A 20,669-nucleotide genomic window follows, 5' to 3' on the forward strand; every position below is an offset into this window, starting at 1 on the left:
CTGCCATGGCTGCAGCATGCTGTGTTTGCACCAGATCATAACTGTAACCCTGAAGACCCACAAACGGAGGACGATGCCTCAAAATGAGAGAAAAAGGGTTTGTCATAAATATAAAACATTTATTGCATTGGTTTTCGCTAACATGTATAAAAGTATTGTTTCTATACACATTTATTTGGATCTGTTTCTGTCCAACTCCTCACTGAACACACTGGAGCAAAAGGTTTGCCAGTGTTTTCAATGAACAGATTTCCATAAAAGAGCAACATAGTCAAGCTAAAGAACATTTATACCTCGAATTTAAATTATACAAGAAAAGCAATATAATACTTATTGTTTGAATTGTGTAGCTGAAGTGGTCTTTGACATTATTTACAGTGGCTTAGCAGATACATGATTTAAGTGAAGATACAGAGTGGTTTGATGATAAAAAAAAAAGCTATAACAGGAGTGTACAAATCGAACGCGAATGCATTCACTTGTCTTGCATCTTTTCCAGGATGGGGACGATCATGTCAAACTTGGGTCTCTTGGCTGGGTCTTCATTCATGCAGAGCCTCATAAGCTTACAGATATGAGGTGAAATGCCCGGAGGAATGGTTGGCCGGAGACCTTCGAGAGCCACCTGCGCAACAAGAAGGAGAAACAAACTTGCTATGAGCACAGAAACCTGTAAAAACCATGGGATGTTTTGCAGGCACGTTGTTTGCGTGAGATGTTGAGGTGAACGCACAGTATAAGTATGTGCAAGGATAAAGACTTGCGGCTAGGTACCTTCATGCCTATCTCCATGTGTGAGAGGTCAGCAAAGGGGACCTCCCTGGTAACCAGCTCCCACAGTAACACAGAGAAGCTCCACATATCAGCAGATCTCCTGTTTATGTCCTCGGGCCTCTTCTGCAGGGCTGGAAACAAACAAGGGACAAGAAAAAGCAGAAACATAGAGGGATTACTCAGAGTTTGTTTGTATTTTGTAACATAGGCAACACACCAGATGAAGAGCATGACGACCACTGAACTGAGATGAAATTATACAGTACTGTGTGTTCCGTACTGAATGACTCATAAAGTCTAAAGAGGCCTTATAGAGGATGAAGTAAGCAGAAGAAGAAAAAATGAATACCTTCAGGGGCCATCCATGCTGGAGAGTACATACGACCAGGACACTGGAAGGAGAACTTCGCATCTGCCATGCTTATTCTGGCTGTCATGTCCTCATCAATCTGCAAATGAACAACATCAAACATCTGCCGTTCTGTAACAGGCTCAAATCTTTTTAGGTCAAAGACAGTAGAAATGGTGTCTTACCATGACATGTTTACTGTTGAGGTAAAGCCGTGAAACCATTGGTTCTAAGGTGTGCAGGAAAGCCATGCCGCTGGCAATGTCCAATGCAAACTTTACTGCCTGGCTTTGGTCCACCACCAGAGCTGAGAAGGAGGAAAGAGAAGATAACAAGGACAAAGGAAGAGTGTGAAGATGGGTGTGTGATGTTCTTCTTCACCTAAAAGTACAGCAGTGATCCTCATCTTTGTAGCTTTGAATGCACATTAGATGCAAATGACTTACTAGTGCCCTGGTGGAGTATGTTGAAGAGGGATCCGTACGGCATGTAGTGGGTAATGATGATAGGGTGAGGGGATGGAGGTGCCTGACAGGCCCCGAGCACAGGCAGAATGTTTGGATGAGAAAAGATCCTATGGAGACACAACAGAAAGAGAGAGAGAACAAGAGAATGTAATTTTAACAAACAAAGAAGGAGGTTGGAGGTTTTTCTCGCTTGATTAAGAATGAACAAATTGGAATGCAAATTGGGAGGAAACTCAATTTAAAAAAACAAACAAACACATGGAATGAATCATCTGTGGCCCTTTGAGGTCAAACCCGGCTGCAGTTTTACTCTTTCATTTTAGCAATGCATGTCAGATGATATGTTGCCTCTGAATTTTTCAGCACGCTCGTCCCAAGCACTTCAATGTTTGCTGTGATTCCTGAAAGAGAGCGAGAACTGAAGCCAACATGAAAGCACGCTGCCAACTTCTTCCGATTGCACACTCCGCTCACATTCTTTAAATTGGCCTGTTCAAAGGTTCCTCTCATTTTTGTCCTATTAAGGTTTTTGTTGTGAGTTTTTTTCTGTAAAGCCGGCACTAATAATAAGTTAGGTAATACGCTAATATGCTTTCCTTTATGTTGTTTCGCTTGCTTGATGAAGCGTTCATCGTGACATTATTTTATTCTGCGATTTATTTGGGTTAATTAGATGTAGATAGTCGATTTCTGTGTAAATACATGCTTCTGAGTTGCTCCTCTTGGATATGCATGTGAGAGCCATAAATATGTCAACAGTGACACTGAAGGCAGAGGTCCTTTTGGGGGGCTGTGCTGAACCTGTCTCAACATGCTCGTATAAGCTGACTTTTGGCTCAGCGAAGCCCTCTTGCAGATATGTGTGTCGGTACACACTTCAGATCTTATGTTGTAGTTCATTTCTTGTTTACTGTGACGAGAGGAGGTTTGCAGAATTTGTTTTTCGCACTGGAGAGCAGAACACATCACAACTTAAACAGCTGCCAACAACCATTCCACCACAGCAACAAATGAAACCCATTTCCTTGACCTCAAAATGAAAACTCCTCTCCCTGTTGCACAAGAAGCCACCAATCACTCAAATCTATCCGCACATTAGTACTGTGTTTACCAGGATGGGAGTCAGTCAAAATGTTCACTATTGACTATTGAACTAAATGAGCCCTGCTATCTCCATTCTATGTGCAGACACCATAACCAACCAAACACTGGTGTGTGAGTTACCTGAGTTTCGGATGCTCCTCGTTGAAGTCTCTGCTCTTCCTGGTGGTCCAGTCTCTCACCTGCAGCACCTTCACTATAATCTCGTCTCCCTGCCACCGACCCTGCCATAACTGCAGACACAGCGCATAGTTGATCAAACAACTGGAGAGTTGTAAAATAGCGAAAAAGTTCAATACTGCAAGTACAACTGACCTCTCCGGACTGGTTCTCATTGATCTTTGCCAGAAGCGAAAGCTGCTTATAATCAATGCCAGCCTGCTTGTTGAGGGTACCATTACCTGAAATATGACATGAATAATCAAACAAACGTCCTGGTCTGATATGATGGTTCTTTTTGCCTTTTTATGTCGTGGATTTTACTCACGAGGTCGTGTTCGCATGGTGCCCTTCCAGAAAGTTTCCTTATAGGGGACTTTGGTCATACTCTGGCCCATTTTCTCTGCTTTTTCTAGAAACAGAAGTGACAACACAAAAATAAATTGATTGCCAACATAAAGGCATAGGAAATAACCTATTGAGATCTTACAATGCCCATGAATAACTCCTGACCTTGGAGCAGCTGTCTTAGGTGAGGCTTGGCCTTGTCCAGAGGTGTCTGTCCATACCTGTTACATACGCACACTTGGGCACCACTGGCTACCAAGTCCTAAAAAAGAGGAGGTTAAAAAAACGTTATGCACAGATGAGATTTTAGGAATAGGTTTTGGATTTAAAAGCAATGATATGTAGTGGTTGTTTCTCCCCAGAAGAGGGCCTTATCAGCTAACACACAGTGCCAGAAGAAGTGTCTGTGGGTGTACTGCAACGTACCTCTGCCACTTCATCTTGGCCCCAGAAGCAGGCGTAGTGGAGCGGTGTGTTTCCATGCTCGTTGACAGTATTGGGGTCAGCTTTGCACTGAATCAGCTGTCATGTGAAGGTCATAAAGTGAAAAAAAATAAAATAAAAAGCTGTACAAAATATTAGGTGTAAACAATGCACACACCAGTTCCAGTTGTGAGTGTGTGTACCTTAGCCACGATGTCTCTGTGTCCGTGACTTGAGGCGAGATGCAGTGGGGTGTCATCTCCACGGTTCATCACGTTAATACGAGCGCCTCTCATGATGAGCATGTCAACGACGCCACTCCTCCCTTCCCTGCATGCCCAGTGGAGGGGGCTGAAGCCGTGGTCGTCACTAAAACGACACGTTCAAGTTTAATTAGAACATTTCTTATAAGATGCACTTGTTCCCTTGAAACAGGGGGAGGTGCTGATGCTGAGAATACACCAGCTGACTAAATACAGTCATAATATGTGGTTTTCTCTATGATACACAGCCACACAGGTTCCCACACCCGCTACCAACCGGTCTTTATTTAGACTTAAGCACATGCTTCCTCACTGCCGGTGGCCTAAAACCCATCTGACGGCTGGCCTGGTGATAAATATGTCTGTGCAAACTGGAATGCCTGCTAAACATACGTGAAGACGCAAACACACAGAGAGTGTACATAGCGCCGCTGCAGTCTACAAGGAGCCAAGCTATCACCTACGTGTGATTGGCCCCTTCACCCACCCAAGTGGCTCTCTTTAAGTTAGATGACCCCCCCCCCCTCCAAAGGCAGTTGCTGGGGCTTCTCGCAACTCCCTTCAAAGCCACAAACTCTGCACTCTATTCAACAATAAACCTCAGGAGGGCTTGTATTGCCTGTAGGAAATAGCTGCATTACTAGCTCACACTGAAGTGAAATAACAGTTAATCACATTCTGTCTGAGGCAGCACTGTGGACAGATAGTTCAGAGTCGGACCAACCCTGCATGCTATAAAAAGTAACAGAGAGAGGGGGGAAAAAAAAACTCAGGAATGACAGAGCGGAAAATACAGAGTGGAATCTTCAGCTACACATTCTCTCTCTCTTTCTTTTTTTTCTTTTTCCCTGTGTCTTCCTGTGTCACTCGCTCAAATACATCAGCTCCCGGGGGAGATATGAAATGACATTAATGTTTGTCTGTGGACTTCCTCTTCACTCTCTAACTTTTTACATCACAGAGGAGAAGCATTTGAGCAACATATTTTCCCACCGATATATAAGACTGAAAGGAAAAGAAAAGAAAAAATGTCTGGTTTGCACAGTCGAGCCTCTTCTGAGTAAAAAGGGCCTCCAGCATAATGACTGCTCTCTCAGATGTTTACGCGGAGCTGCCTAAGAGGCTCTGTCAGCGAGGGGGCCTGGCCCTGTATGGAGTTGAACAGAGGAAATGGTCTTGGCTGTTGTGCGGTTGGCTAGAAGCTCAGCAGCCCTCAACGTCAACAAACTGCACATATATGGCCTGGCCCAAGAATGAGATAACCAAGGTCTTTCGCAGTGAGGTCTTCTAGCTCCTTTCCAGTGAGGGGAATTATGTAAACAGGCAGAAGTGCTCTGTAACTTATGCAATTTAAAAAATGTAATAGGGCTACAACCCATGACCACTATAAAGTCATCCACCAGTTATATTTTATATAAAGATGTTATTTTTTTAATATGCAAGATGTCAGAAATGATTCCAGAGAACAGGGTGACGTTTCCAAAGTGGTTATTTATGTCCCAGCACTATGATCTAAAGTCAGTCGGTGCTTTTCAGTCAAGTGTAGGTTAGAGTTTTAGGTTATATGAGTCATTTATTTCACTGTCCAACCTCCTCACACACATGCAGTTTTTGGGGGTGACATCATAAGGAGAGAAATCCAGGAAGAAAATGGAAAAAAAAAACCTGGACTGGAATTCCCAAAAGTGAGTGACGCTCAACAGCATGTGGAGCTGCACAATATGGAAACTATTTCACCACTTCTAATGGATCTATTCGTACGCACACACACACACACACACACACCATACCAAATGTGGTAGGTTTGTCATAAACTCCAATCATTCGTAGGCTGCACAGACTTCACACACTCCAGCTACACTCTGACACTCAGGAGAAGACTGAAGGTCCCTCTGCAGTCATCTCAACAGCTTTGTGCATGCGAGGGAAGCGTGTGCAGACGGATCCGCTCACCCCAAGTTGAGGTCATTCTCTGTGTTGTCCAACCACAGGCGAACGGCCACGGAGTTCCCTTCTCGACACTGTGTGAAGATGTCATCCATGGTTATGCTGTAGGCTGCCTCTCTTCACTGTACACTCCTTGAAAAAGTTTGGAGATCAGGAACATGTAGCCTGGGGAAAGAAAGGTGTGAAACAAAGACTCCTTAGAGAGTTTGTTTTGCTTCCTCTCATATTCTATTGTCTGCATTCAAAACACAATCCCCTCAGATCAAGCCTGGCTGGACTTCATAGTTTGTCTTTCAAGCATATTCCAAACGTTTATCCTAACAGCAGACCAATGTTTAAGTCATTACTTTGATACTGTTAGTTATGATAAATACAACATTGAGACAATCAGCTGTACAAATAAACATAGTCAGAAGACTTAAGAAGTATAAATATGTGTATTCCCACACTTCCCCTCTGCTTTATCCTCCTCTGTGGACTCGGACGGGCTGGCCTGTTGGATCACTTTAAAATCCATTGTTAAAAAGTTCAAAAGTCAAAGCTGGACATCCATCCATCCCAACCACACAGGAAACTAAACTATTCAACATAAAAAAAACAAAAGGAAAAAACTCTTACCAGCTGTGAATCGATCGGTTTCTGGTCCGCTCCTTCTTCTTTTTTTTTCGGTCGTCTCCTCAGACTCTGGAGTAGAACAGTCGGACTGAGTCCACGCCCCGCTCCTCAGAGCTGATGTGGGCTACTGGTGAGAAGTTAGAGGAGCTCTGCTACTGGCAGCTCCGTCCCGGGACACTCACAAAAACAACGACCCCTGCTGGAGGAAATGCAATGATGCAGCTACACCCGACAGGCAGGCCGAAAATAAAATACCAGGGTCAGGTAAAGAGAAGGAGGATGTTTTCTTTTTAAATTCCCTGAATGTGTGCACATTCACTGGCCAATAAACCCTTCCGGCCCAGTGAAAACCATGTATCTGCAAATCTGATCTTTTTTTCCCCTTTTTTTTTGATAAACTGGAGAATTAAGTGTAAGAGAACAATAAAAAAAACAACCCATCACTTTTTCTGAGCTTATGAGAAGTTCACTTTTGTAGGATCATGGTTCTGACAGGACAGCAACACTCCAAAGATGATTTGAAAGAATATGATGCATTGCTTAAGACTGAACTAACCGCAACCATGAACAGCTGCAGCGGTAAAATGCAACATATTAATTCAACGGTAATATTAACGGTCCAGTGTGTAAGATTTATGGGGATCTATATTCAGAAATGGAATATTATATTCATATGTATATTTTAATAAGTATAATTAGTGTAATCTTTAATAGCTACAGATAATGCGTTTCCTCTTCCAGGGAGTCCGTCATGTTGCACTGCATGTTTCTAGCCTGGAACGGACAAACCAAACACTTGCACCAGATAAGGCCTTTCACAATTTTGTGACTTTCACAGCCATTTTAGTTTCTCTTACACGTTTTGAAGGTTGAAGCGAGGGGTGTCCAGTTGGTTGCAATATGCAACTTAAAAAAAAAATAAAAAATCCAAATAATCCAATCAAAAACCCATCATGTACTGTATAACACTGATAGGGGTAATGTTTCCTTTTGATACTTTAGGAACATTTTGCTGACAGTACTTACAGTACAGTACAAAACAAAGGTTTACACGTTTACCGTTTCCAGTGCGTCAGTTATGCTGTACAGAAGTAGTAGGAACCTGTCTGGTCTGATGAGTCAAATTTGAGCCCACCATGTCTTTGTGAGGCACACTGAAGGTGAACTGATGGTATCTACATGTGTGGTTCCCACCACGAAGCATATAGAAGGAAGTGTGATGGTGTGGGGGTGCTTTGCTTTTGACACTGTTCAAATTCAATGCACACTTAACCAGCGTGGCTATCACAGCATTCTGTAGCAACATGCCATCCAATCTGTTTGAGCTTAATGAGAGCATCATTTGATTTTCAACATGACAGTGACCCAGAACACACCTCCAGGTTACGTGTCTGATGTACTGATTTGCAGTATGGTTCTCTTTCCTTTTCTCTACAACCTGTACACATCAGACGTCAAACACAACACTGACAGCTGTCACCTGCAGATGTTCTCTAAAGATACAGCCATCATTGGACGTGTATCAGGAGGAAATGGGCAGGAGTACAGGGGGGTCATCACGGACTTCATCAACTGGTGTGATCCCATTTGATAAGCTCTTTGTGTTATTTCTAATTAAATATGGGATTAAACAGGGTTGTACAAAAATGGTGTATATGTAATTACATAGTGTAGTGTGTCATTTATTCACACAGTGATAGTTCTTTAGTATACATTTGCACAAAATACTATTTTTCTAGAGTAAATGAACTTGATTGAATGAACATTTCTATAGTGATATTTCGCAATAGCTATGTCTACACTTTTCTCATCCAGCACATTTCATTGTATTTCTTTGTTCATCTACATGCGACTGATAACTGAAACTAAAACTGAAGTGTAAATGCAGATCTTATCGGCTGACTGAGAAATGTTTTTAGGTCGCTTATCATTGCTTCGCTGCTTGATTAGTACATTAGTGAGCGTACTTTGTGTGTTCTGTGCACTGAGAGGAAATGATCTCAGGAAAGAAACAGAGGTGATGACATGTGACAAAGTTCATGAACTAGATTTTCACCCACAGAGCATGTAGAGCACATCACAACACAAAGTGCATTTTGGACATCTGGAAGCAGGAACACACAAAAAACAATGAATATTCAGGTTTTTATTACTGAAGATGATCTTTATTTCTGCGTTTAGTGTGTCACCATACAAAACAATTATCATTATGACTGAGAGTGTTTAGGGTGTCAGAATGAGCACTCCAGTCCAAACTGAAGTCCAAAAATAATCAGGAGAGGCTTGTGGAGCTCAGACAGAAACTGAAAGAAAACACACACTCACAGACATATACACACTCACACACACAGATCAACTTCCTTCTTGTTTTCTTGCTTCTTACCACAAACATTACATACAGGTCTGCATTTGTTTTTGTTATTAACATTTCTTCCTTTGTAATATCGGCTCAGAAATGTCTATATGCTATACACAAATAATTGCTTTTCAAATCATAGTTGGATCACAGGGAACTAAACTGCAATTTGAGTTGATTTTCATGATGAACGTCTCAATATAGTTACTGTTGAGACAAAAATAATGACAAAGCCTGCATGAGTCTGAAATTATAACCTCCAAGATGATATGAAAACAGAAAAAAACAGCTAGAGCTCACATTTGAGAGTTACATGACATAATGATATCATATATAGCAGTTTTTGAAATGTTATTTTAGAATTGAAGTCAATCTATTAATCATCTAACATTTCTGACTGCCAGTGATGAGTTCCTCATCAGATGTGGGTTGATGAATCAGGGACATATCGGTAACAGTTTTCCACCCCAGACAGATCAAGCCTGGGCATTGTTACTGGCTTGACGGTGGCGGAGGCTCTGAAGCCTTCTCGTGGCCTGACGGGCTCTCTATGGGTTTAGACACTGTAGGTGCAGCTATTGTTGGCACAGGCACATCTGCTGATAAAGACGCTGGTTTAAACTCAATCTGTGCACCAGATATCGGCGCCTGAGGAAAGCCTGCAGTAGAAGACGGTCCATTGCCAGCGTCATTAAACACTGACGGTTTTACTGCTTCAGTCGCAGGTGTAAGCGCTGCGGCGGCCGATAATTTCACATCTGTGCCTTTTATGTATTGTGGATCAACTGGAATATCTAATCCAGCTGGCTTTAAAAATGAGCCGTGGGCCTCTGGTCCGACATCGGTTAGTGAGGACGGTAATGGTGGAGGTAATTCTGGGGGCGGAGATGAGGTGATGAGTGCCGGCACGGCTTCTGTGGCAGGAGGCGCCGCATTTGCAGCAGCAGCAGCAGCAGCTGCCTCTGCTGCCTTGGCATTTTCCGCAGCTTTGCTCTCCAACTCCTCCATCCGCCGCTGCACCATCCGTGGCATGAGCTGCACATAGGTGCCCATCAGGCGGTGATTGGAGCGGATCAGCTTCCCCGCACAGTTGTCCACGCAGCTCTCCTGGACAGACAACAGTCAGAAGTGATGAGTAACTACAGTGTTCACAATACACTACATGGCCTCAACTATGTGGGCCCCCCCTGGCATCCCTGTTCACATATTATGATTTTTATGGTTTGGATAAAAACTACAGCATACAATGATCCAGACAACACGTAAAGTAGATCATAAACTTCTCAAGATAATAGACAATAGCTGACATCCCCTACATGACCTACTGATCAAACAACCTGCAACTCAGGAAGTCCTTCATGCTCACTGCCATCACGGATAGAAGTGAACAGTGTGGCCGCTTTGATCGACAGGTAGGCGCCATTGTAGGCGGCTTGTTTGAACACCAATGCATCGTTCAGCTCACCTTAAGTCCGCTGAGGATCCGCGTATTTGCCACCAGGAGGTGGAAGACACTACCGACATGGCAGTGGCTCGAGACGTGCATTACTTTAAAACAGCTGTTCAGAAACCTATGAGTGACGTCACGGACACGACATCCGTTCTTTGTACCGTCAGCGGTCTGAGAGCTCTGAACTCATCGTGGTCACATAGGCTCATAGACGACTGTCCTTTCATGAACTCGTGTGTTGTTTGATGCCTAATTCTGAGTAAATCTGTTCTGATTGAAGTTGTCATGAGACAAACAAGTGCTAAAAATGTCATCTTGTCAACAGCATCCACACTTTTGTTGTTTTAAGAATGGAACTTTCAACTTTCAATAACCCACTATGCTGCAGGTTTGACTCAAGACTTAACACCTCCTACAAGTAACGAGGCCCTGGTTGGAGGTGGTGAGGTGGCATTATTTTGGAATATGCTGCCTGCAAAGGATGAACAGGTGCAGATATTACATAGATGGAAAATAGTTTGCTCTTGGCAGATTAGGTTTTGGATCTATGCTCAGATGTGTCACATTCAGAGTCTGCAGATGTGTGTATCTCTGACTTGCACCTCTTACCTCGTCCATGGTGAGGTTTCTGTAGTTGAAGTTGCTGCTGCACCGCTGGAAGCAGATCTCAGTCATGCGGTTGTAAACCAGGAGGAAGTCCCGCAGCTGCAACACACACACACACACACACACACACACACACACACACACCGTCACACTAAAGTCAAACTCAATGAAGCTTGCCACTGCGTAACATGAAAGTGACTCACGTTTCTGAGCTGTTGGTCAGGATCCATCGTGCTTCAGTTTGTAGTTCACTGATGCTTTAGTTGAAATGCTACTACGAGCCGGCAGCTAACGGATGAAGGAGGTCACCGGTTACCGGATCTGCAGCCGTGTGGGGTGAACGGAGGCACAAGTCACCGAGATGTCACTCTCATGTCAGCTGGAATCTCCCCAAAACTCAGATTCAAGTGTCAGATTGAGATGGCATGACATTCACATGCACGCCGCCATGTTTGTGACGAAGATCGTCTCCTCCTTGGAAGACGCTTCACCCGGTAGCATGAAAAAAAGGTTCCATTTCCGGTTTCCAAAACGGGACCAAAGATCTTCTATAACTCCTGAACCAGCCTTTCATACGCTTTTATTTACAGGTGTTTGTCCTGATAGATACATAGAAATATTATGTTTTATTTATTTTATACATTATGTTTTCTTGTTTATGGAAGCCCTAAGCCAGCGGTGTCCAAACATCTTTTAAAGAGGGCCAGATTGGACAATGTAAAGATGCCCCGGGCCCTGGGGGCCAATAATAACATACAAATGCACTAATGCACTTTTTAATGACAATGTCACCAAATCTAAGCCAATCAGATGTGAACAAATCTTCCTTTCTTTCACCTCTGGAGTCAGATAACAAAGATTAAAGTGTATGGAACATGTTAAACTTGCATGAAGTTGATACAAATCTGAACCTCATGTTCATTTTAAACATGACTTATTATGAGTAATGCAAAGTCTGTTAACATTTAAGCTTAAAACGTGTCACTCTCTTGTCTTTAAAATCATTCAGAAAGTAATATTTTATATCTACAGATATATAACAGCAGCAGTTATGTCCTTAAAGATTCAAATGCTTCATTATGTCAGCCAAAAAATCAAAATCTGTCAGCCATACAGTATCTGACAATCCTAGCAGGCCATAAATAATTCATAATAAAAACTAAGCTCCGCCATAATTGGCCCCCGGGCCAGGCCTAAGCGGTCATACATTCATACATTTTATTTCTTCTTTTTTTTTTTCTCGTGATAACAAGTTCATTTTATTTGTTTTCTCGGGATCTCGAGTTATTTAGGTCATTATGTCAAAATAACAAATGTTGTTATCCCAAGATAACAGGATAATTTTCTCAAGATTTCAAGATAATGAAACTTTGTTTTCTCAAGACAACAGCACAATTCATTTGAGATCCAGAGAAAAACAAAAGGATAGTGTAGTGTAATAAATAATTGCAGGAAAGATCATTCAGTGTAGCAATGTTAGTGGAACAGGACAATCTTAAAACTTGAAATTATGTCGTTACCTCAAGAAAACTTTAGAAAAGTCTCATCAACTTGAGATCTTGAGAAAATTATCCTATTATCTCCAGATAACATTTGTTCATTCCACATAACGACATTAGTAACTAGTAAACACAATGAATTACTGGTAACTTGTTATCACAAGAAAACAGAGGGAATAAAATGTATAAGTGCAAGGCTGTTTAAGGGTTTCCATACTTATTCTTGTTTTCACAACATTTTTAAGAAGGCGCTTGAGAAACAAAAGGGACTCCTGCAGCTAAACAGTAAATAGATTTCAGTAGGAATCTCAATGTATTATGCATTTTTAATTGTCTTGAGAATACGTCCATATTTTTTCTGATACTTGAATTCTTTTTAAAAACAAGTGGATGATAGCAGTTCCATTCCTACTATGTGCCTTTAACATAGTTGAACCATAGTTGAAAAGCTGAAAGGTGTTTCTAAGTACTGTAATGGATGGTAAAAGTTAAACATGTGTATAAGCAATCAATAGTATTAGAACAATATTCTTCAAAAATTGTGATTTTGAACTTTTCTACTAAAAAATAACATTTTAATTCATTTTGTTGTTATACTTACTTATATAAAAAGGTGAGTGGTGTCTTTGTCCCATACAGAGTTATGAGCTGTGCTCTGGGTTACAGCACTAAGTCACACAACACCAACTATTTCACAGATTTTGGTGAAACTGGATCATATTTTATGGAGAAAAAAAAATTCTGGTTTTCCCTCTGATGTCCTCCTGCTGCTCCGCCTCCACTCTCTGTGAGTTTCCTGATGGACAGTAAAGTAAACCGCTGCCAACTGCAGCTGCTGTTAGCTAATGTTGGCTTAGTTTGTTATCCGAGCTGCTTGGACTGTGAGCTAGAAGCACCGGGAAGTGTTAGTGTTAGTGCCACAGGCATTTTGGACCACGAGGAAAAGCAGGTATTGTGGCCAGCAGCATGGGGGAAAGCTGATGTGGAGAGGAGCCATTGTTGTGCCAGAACAGGAGCTGGGCAAGAGGGTAATGAAACCGGGCTTAGCAGCCTCTACACTAAAAATGTGCTGATGTAACAATTTGCATAGATTTTTTAAAGTTATTTAAACTTAGCCATAATTGAGTCAATGCCACAAGGTTGATTTAGTTAGGCAAACCCATTTACTTTAGTACAGGCAACATGATTTGCTTTGTCCTTTACAAGCTTAATTAAGTTGAACCAACTTAATTTTCATTGTGTAAAAATTACTCATTTTAGTTATGTAACCTGTTTCTTTTCCTTTGATTCTACTCAGAAATGTCTATGCAAATTGTTACCTTATTTTTTCAGTACTATTAACTTATTTATCTAAGTCAGAATAAATTACACATTGAAATTCCAGCTTTATGATCAAACGGTTTATTCTACTGATAACAGTTGTGATCCTCCTGAATTCTTGGTTAATATGTACATGGATACATAACAATTGGCACAAATATGCACAACATGTCAATGTATTCAATTTACTCCAAAATAACACATACTGTAAACTGTCTTATGGAAAAATATTTCCGCTGGAAACGATTTCTTGTACTGTGTGCTGATGGAATCATTAGCTAAAGTCATAACATTATACTCACAGAGTCTTAAAGCCTTCAAAATCAAATCTCTTTCTGTGCTCTGCTCCATTCCCTCCAAAAGGCATGGTCTGTCAGCAAAACCAGTCCGGGCAGGTCAGCCTTGTACTCAGCTTTTAACGGACACATAAGAGATTTTTAAGTTGTACTAACTGTATACACTTTTAAGTTAGAGTTCAAAATTCATTTATTATTCAGTTAAGACTATTTTCTTTATTTTAATTTAGACCAACTTACTAAATTAAGTTATCAACTCATTATTATGTGTATATGTAACAAACACATTTTTTTATGCTGGAAAAGCTCTTGATTTTGAGCTATACCTACTAACCCCATGAATCATTTCTTAGAGTGTATGGACATAATAAAACATGGATGTACTGATGTTTATCAAGAAACTTTTGATTTTAATGACTTTGGACTTTTGCCATAAAAATAATTGTGAAAAATAGCTGATTAAATAAAATGTACTACTCCAGGCCACTAGAGGGACTGCAGGCTAATATCCAATAAATAATTGAAGCCAGTTACTTAAGTAACATACATAAACTTATTAAAGAGAAGTTGACACAATCATTTAACAATTATAAAGAAGAAAGGGGTAGTTTATTAAAAGTACATTATAGCCACAATATTTTATAATAGACACATGACATTGTAGATGTATCACTTGATGATCATTCTGAGCCGCATTCAGGCTTGTAAGAGCATGCCTACACATTAGGTTTCTTATTTTTTCTGAACAGTGGTGTGGTGCCCGTATGAACAGTTTTTGCTTGCTGTATTTATTCCTCCTGTTCATAAGAGCTCTCTTCTATATACTGTCAGTTGTTCCCTTCTCTGTAAGTGGCTTTGCATAAAAGCGTCTGCTGAATGACTAAATGTAATACAAGTGATGGGGGGATGTGGGTCATGTAAAAATGAATTTTAAATTTCTCCAAAGAGAATCAGAGACTTCAGCAGTCTGAAGTTAACAAATCAAGTCTTTTTAGTTTATATTTTTCTCCACTGCAGCTCAGCCAAAAAAACAAAAAAAAAGCTGTCAAGCAAAGATGGGATTTAGTTTTGAACAAACAGTAACTATGTAAGATAACCACTTGATCTGTTTCAGCTCAGACTGCTGAATCTGCATATTAGCTTTGGGTAAATATCTTATTTTTGCACATAACATGGACTGGAACAAGAATTTTGTTCAGGGATTATTTTATCACCAGTAAACATCAGTGATTCCAGTATGCAAAACCTGTTCATGTCCATGTTCACAAGTACCTGACTGTTGTTTTGAGACAGAACTGCAAACTGTGAACATATCGTATCATTGCAGTGTTTTTGGAAAGAGATTTTTCCTTTTGACTTTCATCATTCCACCGTCTGTCATCGCAAGAAACCTTAAGAACGATGACTCTGTTTGAACAAAGATGAAAAAAAGTATCCCTTTTATTATGTCACCTAAAGCAACCATGGAAACATCCTGTGCAATCCAGCTGATCGGCAATGAAAAATGTATCGAAGAGACTGTTACAGTGTGTTAAACACTCATTAATTTAATAAAATGCTACTAATCACAGCTTTAACGTTACACAGGAGTAATGAAGCAATACATATTTTGTAATACGAATATTTGCAGGTTTTTTATAACAAGATTTAACAGTTACAACAGTGCCCTGTTACTTGTGAGTGTCCCTTTACGTTGCTTTCCTGTTCTGTGTGTGCGCAACAGTTAGAACCAAAGTGCCTGAAGCCAGAAATTAATCCATAGAGCAGAAGTAGGCCACAGTCAGCTATTGAAAAACTGTCAACAAACAGTTAGTGGGCTGTAGACCTCTGACTGCAGAGCTCCGTCCCCTCAGTGGAAAGTGCGGCAGTGAATTATCCTTCCCAAGTGGGGATTACAGAGAGCAAAATCATCATTTAAGCAGACGCCACATTAGCTCATAAGTGCAGTAGATTATAAAGCTAATAACCATTTTCATAGCTTTGAAGGGGAAAGTCCTCCGTGGGTTGCATTTACATAACAACGTGCCCACAGGGAAAATATATGTTTTTTTTACAGTAACTTCCTTTTTTACTTTCTTGACCATAATTTGATCTTTATGTTAATTTGATCTCCAGTCATAACATGCCTGACAAACAGATTCACGTGTGCTCAGGCATGTGCACCTAATCAAGAGAGCCATCTCTGAGACTTGGTCAACGCCCACAGCGTGGAAAACAAATGTAAAGAGTTCTTTTTCCTTCACACCTTTCTATGAGACATCTGTCGATTCTGTCTGAGACATCAAAACAGTGAAAGATCTTCCGTGTCCTGTGATGATTTGATGTTTTCCTCGTCTTTGGCAGCAAATTTTTTACATTACATTTTTTCCACGTAGCCCTTGACCTCTAAATGTCACACGCACAGTTTCCTTTTCTCTTTATATTCTCTACATTTATTACACCCTCTGCGCTGAGACGTGCACCTTTTGTTCCTCAGTTGCTCAGTGGGGAGAGTTCAAGAGGTAGTTTGTTGCATCACAGAGGAAATTGCTCAACTGCAAAGCTCTCTGAATATCGAATGTGACATTGTTTTCATTCTTGCAGGCACAGTGATGGTGGCTTTTATTGCCGGTTCGGTTCTGAACAGTTTGAAGTAACATAACAGTCTTAACACGACGTCTGCCTAATCTTGTTGGACACTGTTGTGGTTAAAGCTGCTGATGAAATGATCTGTGACACTGTGAATGGCCTCTACGTCTAACAGCTGAGTACGTACACTCCCATTACTACGACCGTGTCTATCTTTTCTTCCCATGCTCTCTGCCTCTCCCTCCCATTCTCTACTTGCACTGTCTTCCCAACCCGCGTTCTCCAACTCCCTTTCTCTTCCCATGTCCACTGTCTCTTGGGCTATCTGCTGACTGTTCAGGTAGATGCTGCTGTGTGAAACCATGGTGCTGGTGTCTCTGGAAGGAAGCTGAGCGTCCACGTCTGCTTCCACCTCCAAGAAAGCGTTCACAGGGGGTGTGAGGCGGACAGGCACCTGATCTTGCAGTTTGTTTCGTCCCTGAGCGTGGCTTTGCTGATGCCGATTCTTCTTCTTGTGTTTGTTTGCCACTTTAAGATCCAGTGAGGCGTAATTCAGGTCAGGGTCTACAGACTTTGGTTCACACATAGAGACAAAATTAGTCGGTTACAATTAAAAATACCCCCAAAATGCTGAAGCACTATGCACCATTATAAATATATATATTCTATATCTTGGGTAGAATCTTGTGGTTGTATGCTCTGTGCTCTCTGCATCTACCTGTTTATTTTTAGAACAGTTTGTGCTTAATTGTGATCGCTCGTTCAAAGTTTCAGTGACCACAGTGTATATAGTGTCAGCTGCCTTCCGTTTCGAAAGCAAATCTGTCATGTGTTAAACAGCAAGCGTTTTTTTTACATGCCATCAAATATCTATCTACGATACCAGCATTTACAAAATATATTTAAGCGACTGGTTTAGACTACGATCACACTTTAGAAACCACTCATGCATCTATTTCTTGTTGCCTTGAGTGCATGTCATATTCACTACATTTCATCTTCTGTGTTGGAGATGCAAAGCTTCAGAGAGTTTGAACAATTCCTTTATGCTGGCATGCGTTCCGCACAGAAACACATACATGCAATTCAGGTAGAATCTTGAAAAGCAGCAACATCAGCAGGTGAAAAATAAACCACCGCGCGCAGAAACAAGCTTTTCTTTTTGTTGACTCTGCAATAATGCCATCAGGCTCTATTAAATGTAAGATGGAATAGCATGCATTGGACAGTATGCACCGATGTCACATGAAGTAAATAATGAAAACTATGTGGAGATCAACAACCTTGAAAATGAACTTGCAGTGAGTTATTAGACTGAACACACAGTCACAGCACTTACCTTCATGCGATCTCTCGCGTGTTGCACAGTCATCATCTCATAGCAAACCTCTACAGAACCTAAACGAGGAAAACACACCATTCAGTCATGCATTTTACATTTTACTATAGACACACTTACATCACTATAATGAATAAAAATTGTACTTTCAGGCGAGTCTATAATAAACCCTGGTCAGCCATTGTCTTAATCAATGTATGTATGTATTAGAAGTGGCAGCAAGAGCAAATCTACACAACCAAAGCTATCTTGTCTTCTTCTCCAAACACCAAAATCAGTGATCACAGTCAGATCCAGTCACCTAAAACAAGCATGTGTCAAGAAATTCAGACACCCCAATAATCTATCTGAATTATAATTTATCTGGACAGTCTGGAACCACTCTTATGTCAAAGAGTGCATACAGATTTTGACTTATGCAGTCATCTTCTACCACGCGCATACAAGATGAAATAATATTTTTAAAGGCTCATCTTGGACTTCATTTTGACAAACATTGCAAATACATTTTGGAAATCTAAAGGGATTTATACAGATTGCAAAAAATATCTATACAGTTTTATCTAAATGCATTTATCTTATGTGTCTTATTAATCCAAATAAACATTCAACTTGTTTTAATACACAACTTGGAATGTTTCTAAATCTTGGCCACGTGGTATTTGTAAAAACATAATGTCTACAAATGCAGAATTTTTTTAATTATTATTAGAATAAAAAAATGAATAAACAGTTCATACACAAATAATTTAGTGATACGCTGGCAATAGATGAAAAATGCAGTCATTTCCCGTTATTTCTTTCCAAAGGTGACAGAAAGCTGCACTCACCTCTTCTATCTGCATTAATGTTGCCATAGATCGGATTTTCCTGCTGCTCGTCATGATTGTGGTGATTTTCCTGCGGCTCGTCATCATTGAAGTTATGAAAATAATGTCCTTCATTATGTGATGTACTTCAAAAAGACAGAGGAACAATTTCACAGTTTATTTCTACACTAAGATGTCATTCGTAGACAATAAAGAAAAAGGAAAAAAAAATAATATCTATTATTATTTATTACAAAATAAGACGATTAATAATACCAAAACATACCTTTCTGTATCATGAATGTGTGGGTAGCAGCACTCATCTGTGATTGTGTGATAAAATATTTAACAGTTTATAGAATACCATGTCATCTTTGTAAAAGCTTAGAGAGGTTTAGAAAAATAGTGGCCACATTTAGAAAAGCAAAATAATGTGATTGATATATAACCATACCTCCTCTCAAAATGGCTTTCCGTCTGATGCAGAGGATGACATTGATGCACAAAGAGATCAACAAGGCCAGAGTCACCAACGCCAGACCGACCACTTCATATTGACACCCTAAAAGACAAACACAAACTGACCATTAACGCCTCAAACCTTCACACACTCCTGCCGCCAGGAATCAAAAAGTGATTTGGAATTTCCCTCCGTACATCTCAATAACAAACAAACAGAAAAATGCGTCATCACTTTTGCGCCTGTAACAAAACAAATATGTAATATGCCAAATGTTTCAACAATACTGGACAAATCCAGTCCTTGATGTTTAAGAGGAGGAATTAGAGGACGTTACAGCCATTAAAGATTATTGTTATGGCCACTCTAAAATGATGAATGAAAAGTGATTACAACAAGTGTATCTACCATGTGCTCCTGCATGTGGAACATCTCAGGATGGTGTTTCAAAAAATAATATATATATATTTTATTCAAGGCTAAATGTCTAAATGCTGATTATTACTTTGTTTTTAAATAGAAACAGCTGTTAAATAGCAGAAACAATACTGGCAGTATTCACAGGAAATTCATTCTTCCTGCTGTAACCACAGTTTTACTGTAAATGTATCTACATTTCTCTGTAATAAATAAGTCATTTAGTTAAAAAAAAAAACTACTCCGTAGTTGAAGTGTGCTGCACATGATGAGCGGATGTACTGAGACATCAACAAAAAAACGGTGTGTGGATAGTAAACTACAATAAACACAGCAGTACACCGTTACACACACGAGTTCTGATCTCATTGTGTTTCTTGGTAAATCCTCCAGTCTTTACTTTCTCCCTTTATTTTGTTTGACACCTCCTGTCACATTGTTTTTGTGGTAAAAGTAAGAATTATACTATCGGAAACATTCATTATTTACACAAATATGTACAACAGAGCAATGTTACATATAAGTTTGAAAATCTAAATAGAATTTTATAAATAGAAGTTCCCAAAGTTGGTCAGTATCATCCTACCTGACATATTCCAGCCGTCTTGAACAAAACAGGTTGTCTGTCTGACACGAGTGCTCTCAGGCTGCGGGGCATCACAGTGTTCAGTCAGTGAGGTGTGCTCCACTGTAGTCTATTTTTACCTCGCCTTAGTTACGTCTTATCACAGCACTTTGAAAACTGGCTGCTCTACAGTTACAAACAGGAAACAATGCAACCTCATTTTGAGGCACACAGTCTCAATACCACTGTGTGATACAAAGCAAGGTCACATAGAACGTCATACTGTATTTCTATATAAAGATGCAATGGTTTGTAAGCAACTTTTAGCAACTTCATAAATAAAAGCAAAACCATATTTCACTCTAATGAACCCTGACCCCCAGTTTTGACCAAATATACTCCTGTGGTTACACTTTCTTTTCCGTTCCCATCGTACCATGAAGTAGCCTACTATAGACCTCTATTCATGGGTTGTCTGTGCTTCGCAGTGATGTATCAACAAATTATATCTTGCATACACACAGCACATTGTGGTTTT

At 40.3% G+C, this 20,669-nt stretch overlaps 3 protein-coding genes across 3 annotated transcripts; all 3 read right to left on the minus strand.

The window, feature by feature from the left end:
• Positions 1-98: 98 nt before the first annotated feature.
• On the minus strand, positions 99-6,602 carry ilk (integrin-linked kinase). The gene is made up of 13 exons (XM_010737003.3): positions 6,450-6,602; positions 5,838-5,996; positions 3,825-3,990; positions 3,625-3,720; positions 3,364-3,460; positions 3,179-3,262; positions 3,007-3,092; positions 2,815-2,924; positions 1,570-1,697; positions 1,309-1,430; positions 1,124-1,223; positions 775-905; positions 99-625 (listed from the first exon to the last, which is right to left on the minus strand). Exons 2-13 carry the CDS (start codon positions 5,924-5,926, stop codon positions 476-478), a joined length of 1,359 nt encoding a protein of 452 aa, XP_010735305.1. The 5' UTR covers positions 5,927-5,996; positions 6,450-6,602; the 3' UTR covers positions 99-475.
• Positions 6,603-8,583: 1,981 nt separating this feature from the next.
• On the minus strand, positions 8,584-11,356 carry timm10b (translocase of inner mitochondrial membrane 10 homolog B (yeast)). The gene is made up of 3 exons (XM_010737002.3): positions 11,062-11,356; positions 10,862-10,957; positions 8,584-9,909 (listed from the first exon to the last, which is right to left on the minus strand). The coding sequence occupies exons 1-3, from the start codon at positions 11,086-11,088 to the stop codon at positions 9,295-9,297; spliced, it is 738 nt and encodes a 245-aa protein (XP_010735304.3). The 5' UTR covers positions 11,089-11,356; the 3' UTR covers positions 8,584-9,294.
• Positions 11,357-14,563: 3,207 nt separating this feature from the next.
• Positions 14,564-20,352, minus strand: LOC113744309 (uncharacterized). Its single transcript, XM_027273285.1, has 6 exons — positions 20,153-20,352; positions 19,144-19,251; positions 18,976-19,012; positions 18,711-18,835; positions 17,881-17,939; positions 14,564-17,112 (listed from the first exon to the last, which is right to left on the minus strand). The coding sequence occupies exons 1-6, from the start codon at positions 20,157-20,159 to the stop codon at positions 16,636-16,638; spliced, it is 813 nt and encodes a 270-aa protein (XP_027129086.1). The 5' UTR covers positions 20,160-20,352; the 3' UTR covers positions 14,564-16,635.
• Between the last annotated feature and the right edge of the window lie 317 nt (positions 20,353-20,669).

The sequence above is a fragment of the Larimichthys crocea genome, chromosome XXII (genome assembly GCF_000972845.2).
Source record: "Larimichthys crocea isolate SSNF chromosome XXII, L_crocea_2.0, whole genome shotgun sequence".
Lineage (NCBI taxonomy): Eukaryota > Metazoa > Chordata > Actinopteri > Sciaenidae > Larimichthys > Larimichthys crocea.